The sequence below is a fragment of the Arachis hypogaea genome, chromosome 7, assembly GCF_003086295.3.
Source record: "Arachis hypogaea cultivar Tifrunner chromosome 7, arahy.Tifrunner.gnm2.J5K5, whole genome shotgun sequence".
NCBI classification, from domain to species: domain Eukaryota; kingdom Viridiplantae; phylum Streptophyta; class Magnoliopsida; order Fabales; family Fabaceae; genus Arachis; species Arachis hypogaea.
In genome coordinates, this window is record NC_092042.1 from 42,888,974 (window position 1) to 42,908,173 (window position 19,200).

General features: G+C 30.7%; 2 protein-coding genes across 3 annotated transcripts; both read right to left on the minus strand.

Moving 5' to 3' along the window:
* Positions 1-4,629: 4,629 nt before the first annotated feature.
* LOC112704065 (uncharacterized) lies at positions 4,630-5,716 on the minus strand. Its single transcript, XM_029288200.2, has 3 exons — positions 5,581-5,716; positions 5,177-5,485; positions 4,630-4,987 (listed from the first exon to the last, which is right to left on the minus strand). The coding sequence occupies exons 1-3, from the start codon at positions 5,584-5,586 to the stop codon at positions 4,934-4,936; spliced, it is 369 nt and encodes a 122-aa protein (XP_029144033.1). The 5' UTR covers positions 5,587-5,716; the 3' UTR covers positions 4,630-4,933.
* Positions 5,717-9,031: 3,315 nt separating this feature from the next.
* LOC112702973 (protein FLX-like 1) lies at positions 9,032-13,095 on the minus strand. 2 transcript variants are annotated; one of them, XM_025754234.3, is made up of 5 exons: positions 12,779-13,095; positions 11,970-12,637; positions 11,524-11,678; positions 11,232-11,314; positions 9,032-9,487 (listed from the first exon to the last, which is right to left on the minus strand). In XM_025754234.3, exons 2-5 carry the CDS (start codon positions 12,605-12,607, stop codon positions 9,395-9,397), a joined length of 969 nt encoding a protein of 322 aa, XP_025610019.1. In that variant the 5' UTR covers positions 12,608-12,637; positions 12,779-13,095; the 3' UTR covers positions 9,032-9,394. The 2 variants fall into 2 exon arrangements, with proteins under 2 accessions (XP_025610019.1, XP_029143796.1); XM_029287963.2 differs by having other exon boundaries at positions 11,970-12,593; positions 12,779-13,065.
* Between the last annotated feature and the right edge of the window lie 6,105 nt (positions 13,096-19,200).

Here is a 19,200-nt window from a genome sequence, read left to right on the forward strand (position 1 = left end):
ATCTCTGTGGGATCGACCCTTACTCACGTAAGGTATTACTTGGACGACCCAGTGCACTTGCTGGTTAGTGGTATGAATTGTAGAAAGTGTGATTTAACATTTCGTGCACCAGCCAGTAAGGAGCGTTTTTGGGCGTTAAACGCCAGAATGGGTGCCATTCTGGGTGTTTAATGCCAGACCTGCAGCATCCTGGGCATTTAAAAAAACGCCCAGTGACAAAGGAATTCTGGCGTTTAAACACCAGCCAAGGTACCTGGTTGGGCGTTTAAACGCCAAGTAAGGAAGGAAAATTGCCGTTTAAACACCAGCCAAGGTACCTGGTTGGGCATTTAAACACCTAGTAAGGAAGGCAAACTAGCGTTTAAATGCCAGCCAGGATACCTGGCTGGACATTTAAATGCCCAAAATAGGCAGCAATTGGGCGTTAAATGCCCAAAACATGCTACTCATGGGCGTTTAACGCCAGGAACATGAAGGGGAGGGGGTTCTTGTTCCCAACTCAGATTTTTTTAATTTTCATATTTCTTTTCACATTTCCTACATGAACATATTACAAATCCTTATCTTTCAATTTCAATTTCAAAAATTTCTTAATCCAAAAAAAAAATCTTTTTCTATTTCTTTCAAAATCTTTGTCAAAACTCATATATCTTTTTAAATTCTTTTCAAATCTTTTATCAAACCATCACATTATCTTTTCAAGCACTAATCCTCTCCCTTCTCTCTCTACAAAAATATATTCTGTGTGCAAACACAAGGAACACAAGAGGCAAGCTCATAGGCAACAAGGAAGCGTTAGAAAAAGTGTAGGGAATTTAGTTTTTTTAAAATGCTTGGCATGTGTTATGTTCCATTTTTATTTTCTTCCATTCACGAATGTTATCATGGCATTAATTATCTTTCACTCATCCTTTATTCATGTTGATCATGTCTGTCCACCATGTCATTCATGTCTTCTTGAATCGTTAGTATATGTCTCCTTGTGATGTTCATTCAATTATTCACTATACTCATTTTGTGCTCTTTCATATGATTATATTTTTAATATTCCCTTAGATCGAGAGTACATGCCTTCTTATAATGCTTATTCAATCTCCTATATTATTATATTAATATTTTCTTAGGGCCGAGAGTACATGCCTTCTTATACTGTCTTGTTCAATATACCATATTCTATTATATGCATATGTGTGATCTCTTATATTATTATATTACTATTAATATTATTTTATTCAAATATTTTATGTGCATATCATTATGTTATTATTACTCCTTTAAAGTCAAGAGTACATGCTTTCTTAAGTATTTTATTCAAAAATTTAATATACCCTATTATATTATGTGCATCTATGTGACCTGTTATATTATTATGTCATTATTACTCCTTTAAAGCCAAGAGTACATGCTTTCTTAAATATTTTATTCAAACATCTAATATACCCTATTCTACTATGTGCATATCATTATGTCATTATTACTCCTTTAAAGTCAAGAGTACATGCTTTCTTAAATATTTTATTCAAATATTTAATATACCCTATTTTATTATGTGCATATCATTATTATTACTCCTTCAAAGTCAAGAGTACATGCTTTCTTAAATGTTTTATTCAAATATATAATATACTCTATTCTTATTATATGATCGTTGCACCATTATATTACTCCTTTAGGATCGAGAATACATAATTTCTTTAATATTTTGTGCAATTATTTAAAATGCCCTATTTTCTGCACTTTGATATGACCTCTTTCAATCCATGCTATTATATTACCAAGATCTTTTAATTAGAAAATCTATACACATGCTAGAGTCTCATGATTTTCATATATCCCTTTATTATCACAATTGTTCCTTTTCTTCCATGATCTCTTCTTATATGATTTTTCTCTCATGTATGTTTAAACAACCTAAGTGTAAATTGAACTGAGGGAATGATCCTTCGTAAGGGAAGGTGACCCCCAAAGACAAGATAATCGAGATGATCCTTCGGTAAGGGAAGGTGATCAATCGAGATGATCCTTCGGTAAGGGAAGGTGATCGGCAAACCTTTGGGAACCTTCAGTAAGGGAAGGGAACTCCCATCAATTTTATATAATAAGATATCTTTGTTGATATAACTCTTTTCTTGTATATGTCTAAATAACCTTGATTGTAAATTGAACTGAGGGAGTGATCCTTCGGTAAGGGAAGGTGACCCCCAAAGACAAGATATCGAGATGATCCTTCGGTAAGGGAGGGTGATCGATCGAGATGATCCTTCGGTAAGGGAAGGTGATCGCCAAGACACTCGAGATAAGAACCTTCGGTAAGGGAAGGGGACTCTCGTTTATACCGGTTTGAGCTCAATACCTTCCATAAAAGTTAAAAGTTAAGAAAGCATGAATGAAAATTTGATGTTTATGTTTTTTTTTCTTTAGATTTAATTATGATTATGTTGATGTTACTTAAGATGTTATCCTTCTATTTTTTCCTTTTTGCACACATGTTTTACAAGAAAGATACATATTACATGCCACGTTATACGCTCTTTTTAAAAATCCCGCACGTGGGCTGGAGATAGATATGGAGGTGTTGCATAGCACTCCTACTGAGACGTTAGGTTCTCACTCCCTTTCTTTTTCCATACTGTCTCCAGAGGAACATGGCACAGCGGATAGAGACGATGCAGTGTCCCCCGAAGGTAACTTCTGAGTATGACCCATCGAAGCACGTGTGGGTAGTTGCGACCACTACTACCGTGCTCCAAACTATCTACTTAGATCGAGAGTTCGTGGAAGAAGAACCCCAGCTGCCCGTCGTAACCTTTCTAGACAGGAACGCTTCAGCATCTAAGAAGCGGTCATCTAAGGTGGTACACCTCGAGTCTGATTCCAAAACCGAGGAAGAGGAATCCGACAACCCGAGCCAAGGATAGGACATGACACAAGGATGGAAGTTTCTTCGATGAAACTAGTTAGGATGCGTTAGTTTCCTTTTCGTCATAGTTACCTTTAAGCACTATCTCCTTTAGAACCGTGTTCATGGGAATTCTTTTATGTTTGCTTGAACCTCTTTGAGTTTTGTTCAATTTCATCCTTTTAGTACTACTCGATTTCCACCCAAGGTTTCGCGCGTGTTTTCCTTCTTTTCTTAACTAACGATTTAGTTCTTTGCTTTTTCATATTAAGTGTGACACCCTACTTAAAGGCCTTTAAAGGTAGAATATTAACTTAGGATGTTGTATTGACCTCACGATGGGACTACATTGAAGCTAAATGAAACTTTTTTGGATTCAAATAGAACACTTTAAACCTTAAGGACCAAAATAGGATTACGCCTAAACGTAGGGGACCAATTTAATACTTTACTCTTTGTTAAACCATCAGCATGTTTTGTTATATTCAATTCTCCTACTAACACATAAGACAAAACCAAGCATAACAAAACACAGGTGAGAGAGACATCTTAAAATATTTACACCATTAATATAAATAGAAAAGAGAAAATAGATTTTTTTTTTTTGCAAAATAAAATATAATAACACCAAATAAGGGTAAATAAATCATAAATTATTTGTCAATAAGTCAGGAATAATTCATACAAAATTTGACAAAATGATAAAAGGATAATAATTTTAAGTAATACTTTTTCCATTAATTCATCTATCAAATTTATATAAAACATAAATATTAATAAAAAATAAATAAAATGGACATAAATAAATCTTACTAAGCATAACTAATTTGATAACATGTCTTTGTTTTCTTTGTAAACACTTTTTTCTATATAAACTTACAGCAAAACATAACTAAGACATCTTAATAATACTTGTATCATAAAACAAATAGATAGTGAACTTAAGTGATAAAACAAAGAGTATTATCTTCTCAGCTTGGACTGCATTCATTTGGTCATAGAGCAAATGATGAACTCCTCAACAAAGAACCAATTCAAAAATGAGAATATCTTATCTAAAAAATGAAGATATATATATATATATATATATATATATATATATATATATATATATATATATAGTTCAACATATCTGATCAAAACTCAAAAGCTTGAAATAACAAATCACTTATATTTTTCAGTGACAATTGACCTACACAACAAATAGCTATTAGGCATCAATATAAGTATAGTATAATAGCTACGATCCTGTCAATTCACTTACCATAAATAACATCCCTATTTCAATCATTCATAATAAGATGACTTTATCCATTTTCTTTTATTCTTTTCACCAATATTGTCATAAAAAGAGATAACATACATAAACAAAAATGAAGAAATAAGAAAAAAAAGAAACAGAGAAACAAAGAATGTCAAAAAGAAGAAAAATTAGTTTTGAAATCGTGATTTTAAACTATAAACTATAATATAGTAAAAAGACGTAGCTGCTGCATTTTATTCATCATTCACATACTTACACATATAGATCAATATATCTTACATAACCTTGGAGGCTAACATATAAAATCTACAATCTAACTAAGTCAAATGCCACATGCACGTGACACTATATCTACTCACTAGCATAATAACCATTAAAAAAGAAAGCTACTTACAAAAAAAGATAGCCCAACATTCAATTCAAGTTTAACAATTGGCAACTAAGAACCTGTGTCAAACATGACAGAAAAAAGCATAACTTCACTATACGATGCAATTTTTTTACACATCTTAAATAGTAGAAATCTTTGTATCATCAACTTAGCATGTCTGCATGAAGATTCTATTGTAGATTTTAATGCCTCTAACTACCTTACACATATATTACATCTTATAAAATAAACTACCATAATATCAGCACCACAAGACAACTACTTCACATATCAACAATCTTGAGAATTTTTGAGTTGGGACCAATGGCATCTTCAGCCAACTTTTTTAAGTTTCCATTCAAATTTTTTTTAACCTTCAAACTTTTACAAATATTCTCGGTCACTTCTTTCTTGACAACTCTGGGGATCCATCAAGAACACTGGATAATACTTTCTATAAAACAAAAACAAAAAAGATTTTATTTATATTTATATATTTACATAATATGCAATTATACATTGAAAACATAAAAACTACACATAAATTCATTAATTTTATTCCATCTTTGTAATAAATCAAACATATAGAATAAAACTACCATCATAACAACTTATATCAATTTCAATCATAACAAAACATTACCGTGGTTTCTTTAATAGGTGAATATAGTAACATTTCAATTTCAGCATGAAACTCCTCATCAAATCTATCAGTCACATCCGTTCCATTCATTTTTCTTTTCAACACATCAACATCAGCATGCGTATCCTCTTGTCTAGCTACTTGAGAATCTTTTTCAGCAGCAAAAAAATCTATTAATATTGGGGGTTCCTTTTTCACATTTGAACATTCCCCCTTTCGAAAAATATATTTTTTCAAAAAATTTGATGGTGTCTTCTTAAAAGGGAAACGTTCAAATCTAATGAACTTAGATTTTTCCAAAGATTTATCCTGCACAATAGACCAACCAAATTACAAACCAACTATAATATAATAAAAAACATATTACAAACAATCAAAAAATTTGACTCGTAATAAAATCAAACCTTCATCGCAGACCCTTTTCACAGGAAAAGTCCCAAAATATTTGTCAGCACCAATATTTTTAGTATCTACCTTTAGCAAGAACTTCTTTCTGACCAACTTTTGAAGAAGAACAGGATAACTATCTCCACCTACAACCTATTTGTAACAAAATGAAACACTTGATTAGATTTGAAATAATAAATACACAGAACAATTTTTTACACATACAAGAATAAACTAAAATGAAAATAACAACGCAAAAAACACATATAACTACAGCATACACTTGCACCTTTATAAACCTCGGCAACCAAGACTACTATATCATCTCTATTCCCATCCTCAACTGTTATTTTAATTCTATATCAGACAAACAAGCAAATAAAATACATTAATAAGGTGAGGAATTAATGACTAATAATAATAATAATAAGGAAATACAGTAGTGTTCTTCACAAAAGAACTTCGTTCAAAAATAGAAATGACATCTTTCGGAAAAAAAAGAATAAAAACAAACTTTGGAGTCACGTTGATTACATGATAATCGTAGTAGACACCGACTTAAGGTTGAATAAACAATAATAAAAAAAAAAAAGAAACACAATAGTGTTTTTTCACAAAAGAACTTCATACAAAAGTAGAAATAAAATCTTTGGAAAGAAAATAATAAAAACATACTTTGAAGTCATATTGATTACATGATGATCACAGATGTCACAGTAGTAGGCGCCGACTTAAGGTTGAACAGCCACATACACAAATTGGATACCATCAAGGTCCTTCATCAACAATAGCTATCTCCACCAAAAATATCATAAATAACCCTTTCTAAAGTTTTGCAGACATAAAATTCAATTAGTATCATAAAAAAAATAAAATAGTATATCTTCTTTCTAAAAATGTTATGTTAAGTTAAAACTAAATACACCTCATTATTATCTTGAAACTCCTCAACATTACATTTCCTAATTAAACACATGAAATCTTCCTCTAAGAAAATAATTTTTCCATTTTCCTCTAAGAAAATAATTTTTCCTTCTTTCGCAATGAACAATGGTTGAGTACCATTAATTTCATGCTCAATCATACTAACCACCACCAAACAAATAAGAATAACAAATAAAAAATTAAGAATGAAATAAATATCTATCATATGTTATCCTATATAATACACTGAAACAGAGCAAATTATCAGTTATGCAAAAAGTATGAACCTATTTTTCAAATTTAAAATTATTTTAAAAACAAAATAACAATAAGAAATAAGAATAAGCATACATAATAAACTAACCAATACAATACACCATTTATGTTCTGTTTTAACTGGGTGATTTATTGTTTTCATAGAATACTATTGTTGATTTTTTTCTCCTTGACTGCTATTAGAGTTGGAGTTGATGTTTGTTACTTGCTTATTTAAATGAAAAAAGCTACATGAGGGAGGAACAAGACTCGATTTATGTAGCTATATGGATTGTATCTCTTGTGGTGGTGCTTTTGATTGTTTGTGACTGGTCTAATTGCTTAATTTCTAGTGTATTTTGCTTATTTTTGAGTCAACTATATGCTATTTGAATTTTGTGGGTTGTATAGATTTGTGTTTTTGCTTTCTTTTGCATATTTTTTAATACACATTTTCATCTCAGTATATTTGAAGCGCTTATTTCCAAGACAAGTTTGCTAGTATGTTCACAAAGAGAAATTATTATGGTAAGTATACGAAAGTCAAATATATTACTATAACATAATTTAAGCTTGTTTAGTAAAGTTTTTACTTTTTGAAAGTAGCTTATGAAAGCTATCTTTTAAAAGACAGCTTTTTAAAAGCTGCAGCACCTGTATTTGGTAAAATCAAATTAAAAATGACCTTTAATAAACACAAGCACTACAATTGTGTTTGGTAAAACAGTTTTTAAAAATTAAAAAATTATAATATTTATAACAAAAAATAATTTCTTTTTTTAAATTCTTTAAAATTTCATATAATATTTTAAAATAAAAAAAATTTAAAATAAAAAAATTCATAATAAACATAGACATAATAAATAAATCTTTTATTTTTTAACTTTAACATTTTATATAAGTATCATAAAATTTCAAATCCAACCTATTTGGATTAGAATTAATTTTGAGAGGAAATAATACAATTGATTGAATTCTATCTAAACTAGTTTAATTATTTTTTTTCAAACTCAGAAATTGAATTCTAAAAATTTCCAACACCCTGAAAAGGTTTGTTTTGCGTAGAAAATTATTCTCATTTTTTGTAATCTCGGTGCATAGCATAGTAGAGGAAAGTGAAGCTTTTTCAAACAATTTAGCTTGTTGAGCATGCTTATTAATGCGCTGGAGATAAAACACACAATTTTACATAGGTTTGCATTTTTGAGATAAACATTTTGCCTCTTTAGAACATTTGAAGGTGGAAACTTGATTTTGGTCCATTTTTGAAGTTCAGTCAACAAATTTCCATCTGCAGTTCTATGCAATTTTTCCTTTTTGCCCTTAAGCATTTCCTACTTTGTTTAGTCCTTTGTGTTGCTTGTTATTTCTCTGTTTCTTTCTAGTCTCCATGACTACTGCTATTTCTGCTAGTGCTAATGGCTCTAAACTCTACTTTCACTGATTATGTTAGTGTATCTCTTACCACTAACAAACTTGTTGGAAGTAATTATGATTCTTGGGCATCTAATATTAAGTTGTGGCTATTATAATCCAGAACATCTCACCAAAAGGGCTGCAGAAATTAATAACATCGACAGTCCAAAGTAGATTAAGATTGATGCCCAACTCTATGACCTTATCAAGAACACATCCACTCTTCAGTTAAACATATTTTTCGTGCACGTCACTTATGAAGCTATTTAGATGCAAGCAAAAGCACTTTATACTAATGATACACAATGATTATAAGGAGTTTCTCAAAACCCTATGAACGTTGTTACCCTTCTTTAGATTGTTACCCTTCTTTAGATTGATGGTCATATGTCTGCATATTTATGAAAAAATCAGTGCTTTTTTCACAAGATACATAATACAACTTAACATATTTCGTACTTTTACCTAACAATGGGAGATTTTATAACTACAACCACATCTTATTTCCTCTATATGGGGACAAATACATGACCCAAATGACATTATAGTATTTTATCAAAGATTATGTAAATATCGAACCAATATTGCATATTTTTGAGAATTTCATATTACTTCGTAGAAAACCTACTCTGAGCAAATGAAGGATATAAGAACATCATATATTTTTTTCTTGTTTACTTGGGGATGCGGATCATCACTGGCATGTATCTAATAACATAAAATCTAACTATTTTCAGCTTTTCTTCAAAAGCAACAGCTCCAACGTAGATTGTATATGTTGAACAATTTCATACCACTTCCTAGAAGCCTAAAAAAGTGAAGGGATACAAGAACAAATTCTCCTATTACTGTTTTCCTCAGGAGCAATCATGGTTACCAAGAAAATGATATTTAATTATTTACAAGAAATCCAACTGAAAGGTGCACAATTTTGACAAGAAGCACCCTTGTTTCCGACAGGAGATAGTAATAACAGAAACACTTAGCCAAAGACACAAAAAGAAAGATTGTAAACAACAGATTTCAAGAAGAAACTATAATAGCAAAGTATCCATTAATTGACACAACCATCATTCATCATCAACCTAATATGAGCATTTTAACAGAACTACGACTTTAGTATACATTTAAGTATTTAACAGACAGTTTAGAGTTTACTAAGACCCTGAACAAAATCATCTAGAAAGTTGTAGCCCGAGATACCAGATATAAGATTGCTCAATGGGATAGAAGAATCTATCTGTGTCCTTGTGCACGCTGCATCTCATATGCAACCCAAGCAGCAGGTCCAGACCCATACTGAGGAAAATTCTCCATACCAGGTTGTACCTGAAATTTGCCACCATTAGCTTAAAACATTATCCAGATTAACCCAAAGGTGGCAAAAGTCAACTACATGACCATATACCGCACAGAAGGGGAAGAAAACATCTAAATGCAACAAATTATACCAGTGGACATGAATGAACTATGTTGCTTGCAAGTGATACATACAGTATTTCAACAAGTCAACCAACTGACCAATTAAAACTGACAAGAAAAAAGATCAAATGCGAGTTTGTGACATTTTCCGAGACCGGATAGGTGCAAGTTATGAAGAGCCATCACAATAGCCCAAAACCAACAAATTCAAGCATTTATTGCTTGTGGAAAGAATTCCTACAGAGAAAATATAGGTCCAGATATAAAATAAGTACTTCAATATTTGATGTTTAAGACCAAAACTCACTTAAGAAAACAGCTCGGGTCCCCAATATGACAACACCACAAATTTCATTAGTGGTGATCAAAGAAGGTGGAAAAGCTCAATTCTCATGGAAACTCCAGAGATAACAGAAAAAAGACGTTAATAAGAAAAGGTGTTGAAGATGGGCATGACAATCTTAGACCAAACAAAGAAGACAGCCTAACTTAGCTGAACCGGGAAGAAGGCAAACTACAAAGCTCTGTTTAGGGTAAGATATCTAGAAATGAGGATGGGCAGAAAAGATGAGTATAGTGGCACAGAACCAAAGTAAGAAAAGTTAATCGGAGTGTGAAACAGATGTATAAAATTTTGGGCCCGCCACCATATGAGTGTCGCAACATCACGGAAATCATGGGAGCTACAATGGCAATCGAAATGGCCAGAATGTTGTGGCAGTCCACAATGAGAATGGTGGAAATGTAGGTTTGAGTGTACTTTTTTTTTTGTTGCATTTGAGGGCTGTTTTTGACTTTTCAAAAACCCTAACAGTTTACCTTACCAAACTGAGCTTCTCCCTCTTTCCTTTCCCACTCTACACTAAGTCACAATCCCACTCAACCAGAAAATGTCTTCCCTCTTCGCTCTCCCTCCCTCCCCAGTCATGTGTGCATTCCTGCCACCATCCCAGTGCATCCTCACTGTATGCCACCACCGGTTGCCCAGCCCTCCTCTTTTTTGTTCCCTCTTTGTCGTTCTGCAAAGGAAGACAGAAGAAGTTCTCTGTTGTTTGCAATCTTCTTCTCGAATATGCTTCCTTTTATCCTTATATTTTGAACTCTTTTTTCCTGTTTTGAACCATAAAATTTTGTTTTTCCATTCTTATTCCCATTTTTTTCTATTCTCGCCCCTCAAAATTTTTTTAAATTTTCTATTCTAAACCCTCAATTGGCTTCTGCTGCTGCTTACTTTATATTAATATTATTATTTATGCCAACTTGTTATTAGTTTTAGTTTTTAATATTTGTTGTTATAACATGAATAAATAGTTTCATATAATTTAGTGTTAATTTGTATACAATTATATTTTTCTAATGTATCCACCATTTCTACCATTTACCGCAATGTCATATGTGATAACTTTATGGTGGTTTTTTGCTGTTCTATCATGAGACACCATCTGCCATCGAGAACTATGGATGCAGACAAGTCACTAATCGAAATCAAATAGATCATTGACGAGACCATCGATTATCCATCAATAAACTAGTTCATTAAAATATCATAATAAAAATTATTTATGCATTATTTTCCTACCCTAAGTTGCAAAATCATTAACTTCTTCAAGGGGCAATTGTGCTGGAATACATTTGGAATATGACAACTTACAGGATTCATGCCATAAATGGCAGGGTAGGGATTTCCAGCATATCCAGCCTCAGCATTGCCATAATTTGCATTATAGCCTGGACCTACCAAATGCAAATACAATTTAGAAAAAAAAAAATACAATGGATAGGAAACAGAATTAGAGCAATGATAGACTTAGATTACATGGAAGTAATCAAGCATTTGGTCAATTTATCAGCAAAGCCTCGTAACTTGACTAACTCCAATTAGCCAGCTCATTAAAACAACCCAAATAATTACCAAATACAGACATGTGTAGGCTTGCATATACCTGGATTAGTAGCTGCACGTTGCCTTTTCTCTGCATTTGCAATCTCAGCACGAAGCTTCTCCATCTCACGAGCCATCGAGATTAATTTCTTCTCCATCACTTGACCATGTTCATAGTTTTCTGCAAACCCTTTCTTCTCATATTCAATAGCAGCCCTACAAACCAAGATGCAAAATTACCCAACAATCATAATTTGCAAAATCATAATCATAATTCAGAGAAACTTTGCTTAAATTTGAATGATCATAAGACCGAATTACAAGTTGGCTTCAAGTTACAACAATTTCTACTAGTGAACAAACGGAGAGAATGTAAACTTGTAAAAATAAAAACCAACCCTAGATCAATATACTCAACACCTGATACTTGATTTAAAAACAACTAATTACTATGCTACAATGCAATTATAGTAGCACAGAAGAACCTTAGGGGAAAGAGCTAATCACCTTGCACATTGCAATTCCTGTTTCATAGCCTCCACATCGGCCTTCAGAGCTGGCATTCGCTTCAAGTCCGCATTCATCCTGGCCAGGTCCTGTGTCATGGCCTGAACCTGCCCAGTGAGTTCCTGCCTCACAGCGGTAAGCTCCTTAATATCAGTATGAACCTGAAGAAGCTCCACCCTCATGGCCTCCGCGCCGCGAAGCTCGGCCTCCAGATGAACCGACTTGTCGTACAATTCCCTCATCCTCGCATCAGTGTCGGCCCGCAGAGATTCCCTGTAGTGCGCCATCCGTTGCAGCTCGTGCTGCGCGGCCTCCAGCTCCTGCTTGAGGGCAACGTGAGTGGCGGCCAGCCGCTGGTTGTCACCCAGCAGACCCTGAATATCCTGGTGCTGTGCAGCCAGACGCTCCTCGATTATTGCAGCCGGGTGGAGTGGAATGGGCCGGACGCCCAGGCCCATCTGCGATTCCCGCAACTCTTCGAGGAGAGCCGGGTGGGGCGGGGGTACCGGGCCTAAGCCCCGGGCCCCAAAGAGTGGGTCATGGATTGGCGGTGACAAGGCTGTGTGCGGCGGCGGATGATGTGAAGCGCCTTTCATTGGAAGGTGTTGTTGTTGGCCACGGCTCCTGCCAGACGACATCGTTTTGATCCGAAATAAAATAAACTGAGACTACAAAAGATCACAAAGAAAGAATTATATCGGAAAGTAACACAATTTTCGAGAGGAATAAGAAAATAATATAGAAAAAGAAGGAAATTTTTTATTTTATTTTAGAAGGGAATGAGCGAAGTAAATGGAAGAACAAGTTACCTTTGAAGAAAGAGAAGGAGAGGGAGAGAGAGGGCGTGGTTTTAGTGAATGCGGCGAAGGAAAGTTGCGGATGGCATTGCTGGTTGTTGGTGCAACGGAAACCCTAAATCGCAGTGGTTAATGATGGTGAGCGGAGGAAGGGGAGAAAGAAAGTAGCAGATTCTGCCGTGCCTGCAATACTAGCAGTGCTAGCTTATTCCGTGACGGTGAGAATTTCAGCTCTGCTAGTGAGCAACCTTTTTCCTGGACAGCTCGTACAATTTTGCGAGTAATTTTAAGCTCTACACGGATTGGATGTTTTAAAAAAAAATTTGTTTAAAAAATTTATTTTTTATCTATTTAAATCTATTTATTTTTAAAATATTATTAATAAAAAAATTTTAATAATAAAAAAATCTTTATCTTTATCTTTATAGTAATACAAATAGGGAGCCAATTTGCTGACGTGGCGCTCATACGTTAAGTCTGGGAGTTTATTTGCTTACCTGTCGTGACTAGAAATTTTTAGATTTATATTTATAAATTATAAATTATTATTTGCTTAAGTTGTTATTTTCAAATTTTAAGTTTGGCAAGAATTAATAGTTAACGAACTTGGCAGCAACGTAATTGGAGTGACGGTAGTGACCGGTAGAAATATTGAAAATAAAGTGTACATTCCAAGAATGAACTTGATCCCTTCAGATTCAGGATTGCCATTTAAGTTCCAACGGAGACAATTTTCATTAACAGTATGCTTTGCAATGACCATTAACATGAGTCGGGGTCAATCATTATCACATGTACGGCTTTATTTGTCAAAATCAGTGTTCACCCATGGACAACTTTATGTTGCTTTATCAAGAGTTAAGAGTCACAGTGGCCTCAGAATTTTAATTATAGACGAAGACGGCAATCCAAAGTCATCAACAACAAATGTCGTGTTCAAAGAGGTTTTCAATAATATTTAGGTAAGAATAATATTATTTTTATTTTAATAGCATGTTATGATTTACACTTTTGTACAAATATTTACTATAGATATAACTAATTTATCTATAACTCTTTTTTCAAATTTGAAATGAAATGTGTAACAAGGAACACAACATCCTATGCCAAATGCTTTTCTAATGAAGTTAGTAAGATACTAGGTTGTCGATAAATTTTTATTAGCTTTTTGATATAAAATTTAGGGTAAAATTAACATGCTATTATTACAGTTATATATGTTCTTATTTTTTTATGGCTCCCTCCTTATGGTTCAAGAATATTATAAACTTCAAACTCTTCTATTTATATTTTACTTTGAATAAAGATAAAATAACATATTTAACACGTTTATTATATAACGACGATGATAGTGTTATACTAAATTTAAATATAAGCCCGTGCATCGCACGGGTTTAACACTAGTAGTAATACAAATGGGGAGCTCATTTGCTGACGTGGCGCTCATACGTTGAGTCTGGGAGTTTATTTGCTTACGTGTCGTCATTAGAAATTTTTAGATTTATATTTATAAATTATAAATTATTATTTGCTTAGGTTGTTATTTTCAAATTTTAAGTTTGGGTTGTTTTACTTAGGTGGTTATTTTTTAAATTTTAAATTGTTTTATTTGTTTGGGTTGTTTTACTTAGGTTGTTGTTTTTTAAATTTTAAATTAAAGTCAACAAAATTTAAAAAAATTTAGTTATGATGCAACTATAAAAGGATAAATTATGAGAGATGTAAAGCACCACAATTTAAAGTACATCAATCCTACAATCGACAATTTGTGTGTACGTATACGAGTGATACAGTTATGGACACTATCAAATTACGGAAATTCTCCATTGCCATACTCAATTGAGATGGTTTGGCTCGATGAAGACACGAGTTTTCTACTAATATCCTTTTATCCATGACTCCAAGGTTATTTATTTATTTTTTTAAATTAAAGTCTATGTACATTTGATTAGATATTGAATAAGTCTATATTTAACTTTTTTTATGTTATTTTCTTTTTTAAGCAGGTATCGAATAAAGCTTGGTGTCATTGATGGTTCTAACGTGCATGTTATGTAGTCTTTGACAAAGAGGTAAAACAAGTTTTGGGAAAGAGCTGTGTAGAGATACTTGATCCACTCCTATTGGTAAGATCTAACCAATATTTATTTCTAAAAGCATTAGTGAAGATATTTTTATTGGTACTTTTTATATTATTTATTATTAATATATTATGTAATACCCTGCAGAAAGGAGATCTATCGGATACACCTACACTTTTACTCAACCTAATTGATAAGATCTTTCTCTTCATCGTTGAAGTTCAAATATCTGATAATCCACATTTTTCCCCTTCTTATAAAGTTAAGAAGATAACTGATAATGTGGATCTCATAAATAAATTCAAAGAGGCTCACCGTATTCAAATTGTGAGTATATATAAGTGTACTTTCTATTAAAAATTAATTTATTTTTTGCTTTCTTGGTCATTAGTAGTATCTAATTTATAAATAATAATTAATTATAATTTTAGGAAGTTGACTACACCGGTGGTTTGCTTCCAATTTCAAAGACATCCTCAATCATTGAAGGGGAGAAAATAAAAGGTGCTAAGGTATTTGTTCAAAAAATAAATATTTTTTTTGTTCTCTCAAAATTAGATCTTAATTTTATTCAAAATATATTAGTGAGATAAAATCAAAGGTTAGAAAGAAGTCTTTAATTTAACGTAGTTTTTTGTACAGAATTTGTTGATTGAATTCTCCAATGAAGTTACGGCCAATGATGAATCCGAATTATTGGAAAATGCTATTACACCAACTAAGCGACTATCCTCGGAGTCAGAAGATTCGAAGGTGGAAGGAGATACCTCAACTTGCAATAAGATCAATATTGAGAAAGAAACTTGAGAATTTTGATGCACATGTTTTGAGAATCCCATTTAGAGTCTATCTAATAGAATAATGCCAAGTATATGTTTGTTTTGGTGGAAACATTGTATTTTCTTGAGTTGTTATTTTTTTTTTGTTCTTTTCGATTTTTATGTTTGAAATTTCGAATTTTTTTAAATATAAATTGAAGTTATTTGGTTATTACTTGTGGTTTTATTTTTAATTTGATTCTCACCGTTGATATTCTGATAATTTTTAATTTAATATTTAATGTCATAAAGTTATAAATTTCTTCTTTGAATTATTGTTGATACAATTAAGTTAATTATTAATTTTTAATGTGTACTTATTTAAAAAAATCTAATTATAATTTTTAATTAAAGTATTATGTTTAGAATTTTAAATTTAAATTCAAATATACTTTTTTTTTAATTTTTACGTAAGCAATTGAGTTTGAGAATATTTTTTAAAAATTTATATAATTTATAAGCTACTATGCTAATTACAAAGGATTATAATAAAGTAAATAGAATTATCTTATTAAGATGTGAAGTTATTTATACTATTTAAAAAAAATATAATACTGTTTAAATTTTAGAAAAAGTATAATAAAGTTAATACTATTTATGATGAAACTAAAAAAAATAATTTTTAAATTAACAAATTTCTATATTCCTAATGGACAATGGATGTTTGATTAGAAAATTTTATTTAAAAATTTAAAATTTATACTAGCTAATTAAGAAATTCTATTTAAAAATTTTAAATTTGAATTTCTAATACTAATTTCTAATTAAGTAAGTTTTTAACTATTTCGATTTTTAAATTTAAACTTTTTTACTTGCCACACTTATAAATTTTTATTATTATCTTTTAGATTGTCTCTCCACAGTAGAAGTACTTTCATCTTTTTCTCTCTTTTTAAGTATTTTTTTCTAAATTTACGTAATTTATAAGGTTATTAATTTTTAGATTGTATTTAATTTTATTTATTTTTATCGATAAATAATATGATTGATACTATTTATGACGAAACTAATAAAAATTATTTTTAAATTAACAAATTCCTATATTCTTAATGAATAACAAACGTTTAATTAAAAAAGTTTATTTAAAAATTTTAAATTTGCACTAGCTAATTAGAAAACTCTATTTAAAAATTTGAAATTTAAAATTCTAATACTAATTCCTAATTAAGTAGCTTCTTAACCATTTTGATTTTTAAATTAAAATTTTTTTATTTGTCACATTTATAATTTTTTTTCTATTTAATTCGTTTATATGGTTATTTTTTAGATTATCTCAGCACAACAATAGAGGTACTTTCATCTTTTTCTCTTTTTTACTCATAAGTTATTCATTTTCAATCTCTTTATTTAAGGAAATGGAAAAAAAGATTTTAACTATAAGTTGAATTTATTGATCGTGAGATTAAACTTATATTTATTTGAAAAAAGACACTTTTATAAAAAAATATATTATTTTCTGTAAAATATGTTTACGTAACTAAATAAATGAGAATAAAAAAGAAATTAAAGCAGCCATTGAAAATAAAACTTGTGCAATTTTACATAGACATAAGAAGACACTAATTTCATATTCTATTTGGTAAGTTAGACTTGAGAAAAAATTGTAAAAAATTAGTGTCTCAAGTTAAAAATTAGTGTTTTAGCAAAGAGACACAAAATACATGTTTTTAATGGGTATTTGTGTATGACTATGTCTTTCATTATTTTTGTCTCAGTAAACAAACACCATATATGTACTCCTGGGTAATCCTGTATCTATGTTTTGATGGACATATATACCAAAATCAAACGCTGTCATATGTGTACTATTTTATTTTTTTTAATAATATAAAAAATTTGATAATAAAAATGTATTATGTATAATGTATATATATTTTTAATTAGTCAGAAATTTATTTATTTGATATTTTTAGGTATATATTGAAAGATGCAAGAAGTCCAAAGAGAAGCAAGATTATATTGAAGAGAAAATTGATATTAAAAGACAAAGAAAATACAAAGTGAAGCACATTTCAAGGTAGATTTCATATAAAAAAATAATTAATTATTTTATCATTTTTTTTAGGTTAGAATAATATATTTTTTTATTTGGTATTTTTAAGTATGTCAGTTCTATATATTTAGTTTTTATTGGGTATACAAAATAACTAACATGTCATGAGTAGTTTGGCCGAATGAAAACCCATAAAATACAATATTTTCTATATATTATTTAGCTATTGACAAGTAATAAATTATTAATTTACATTGTCTTCGTAATATGTTACTAAATTTGTTTACGAAAAAATTACAGGAAATTCGAGTGATAGTTTCAATGGTGTGCATTTTGAGTCGGTGTTGTCGAACATTACAAATAGTATTAATACAGATTTATTTTTAGATTTTTTTTTTGGAACTTGCTTATGTGACATGCACTTTATGTATTTTGATTTTTCTACTATTTATTCAATTATAAACTTTAACAGAAAATATGTTCAAAAATAATATCTCGAGTTATCTTATTAGGTAATAATCCAACACCATATCGATCAAGGTCTCCAACTACTAATCTACACTCTGTAGATGAAAAAGAACGATGTTCCAATATTAGTGATATTAGTAATTCGGGTATCACACGTGAAGCATATGATAGCCCATGTCATCAGACAAGTCAGCAATATCTTCAACAAACATCAAACCATATCGACCAATTACAAAGCCAGCGTATGTTAATATGCTTTTATTACTTAAAGACCAAACATTTAACTTTTCAATTGGTCTATTAAAAACAATCTTTGGTATATGCTACATAATTATTATAGATTCATTGGAGTACACAAATCGAATTAGATTGCAAAGGGATGCAAGACTGAATAGGAAGACTATGCTACTTCAAAAGAGACATGGTAAGATAAGCATGATAGATTGTAATTATCACAAAGCTAAAATTTTACTTCTTTTATCTTTAATATTACCTTCATAATATATATTCATAATTCAGCTGATTCAAATATTTAACATATATTCATTTTTTTTATAATATAAATTACTTGATGTATTATCTCTAATGATTACAGGAGCAAGTACATCTAATTCAAATTTAGATACTAAAAAATTAGAAGAAGCGTGCATAGCCAAAAATATTACAATTAGTTATTATCAGTGTTAAAAATAATTATTAACAATAATTTTTAACACTGATAAGTATAAAAATAATATTTATAAAAGATTACCGAAAAATACAATTTATGGATTAAAAAGATGAGATCATATAATACAATTTTATTGTGCCAACCTCAAGATTTAAGTTTTACATGCACGTTAATCAAACAATAAGAATTACAATAAATCAATGTTCAAATACAAAAATTATAATATATAACCATATCTTAGTTTGAATTTTAAAACTTGAACACTAAATAATAATTGTTTGTTTATAAAAAGCATAACAATAGTAAATAATAAAGTGCTGATATTGCTACTTCTTAAATTACCTATATTCTCAGCAACATCGAATATGGCTGGGTCAGGGGCGGAGCTAGACTAACTATTTAGG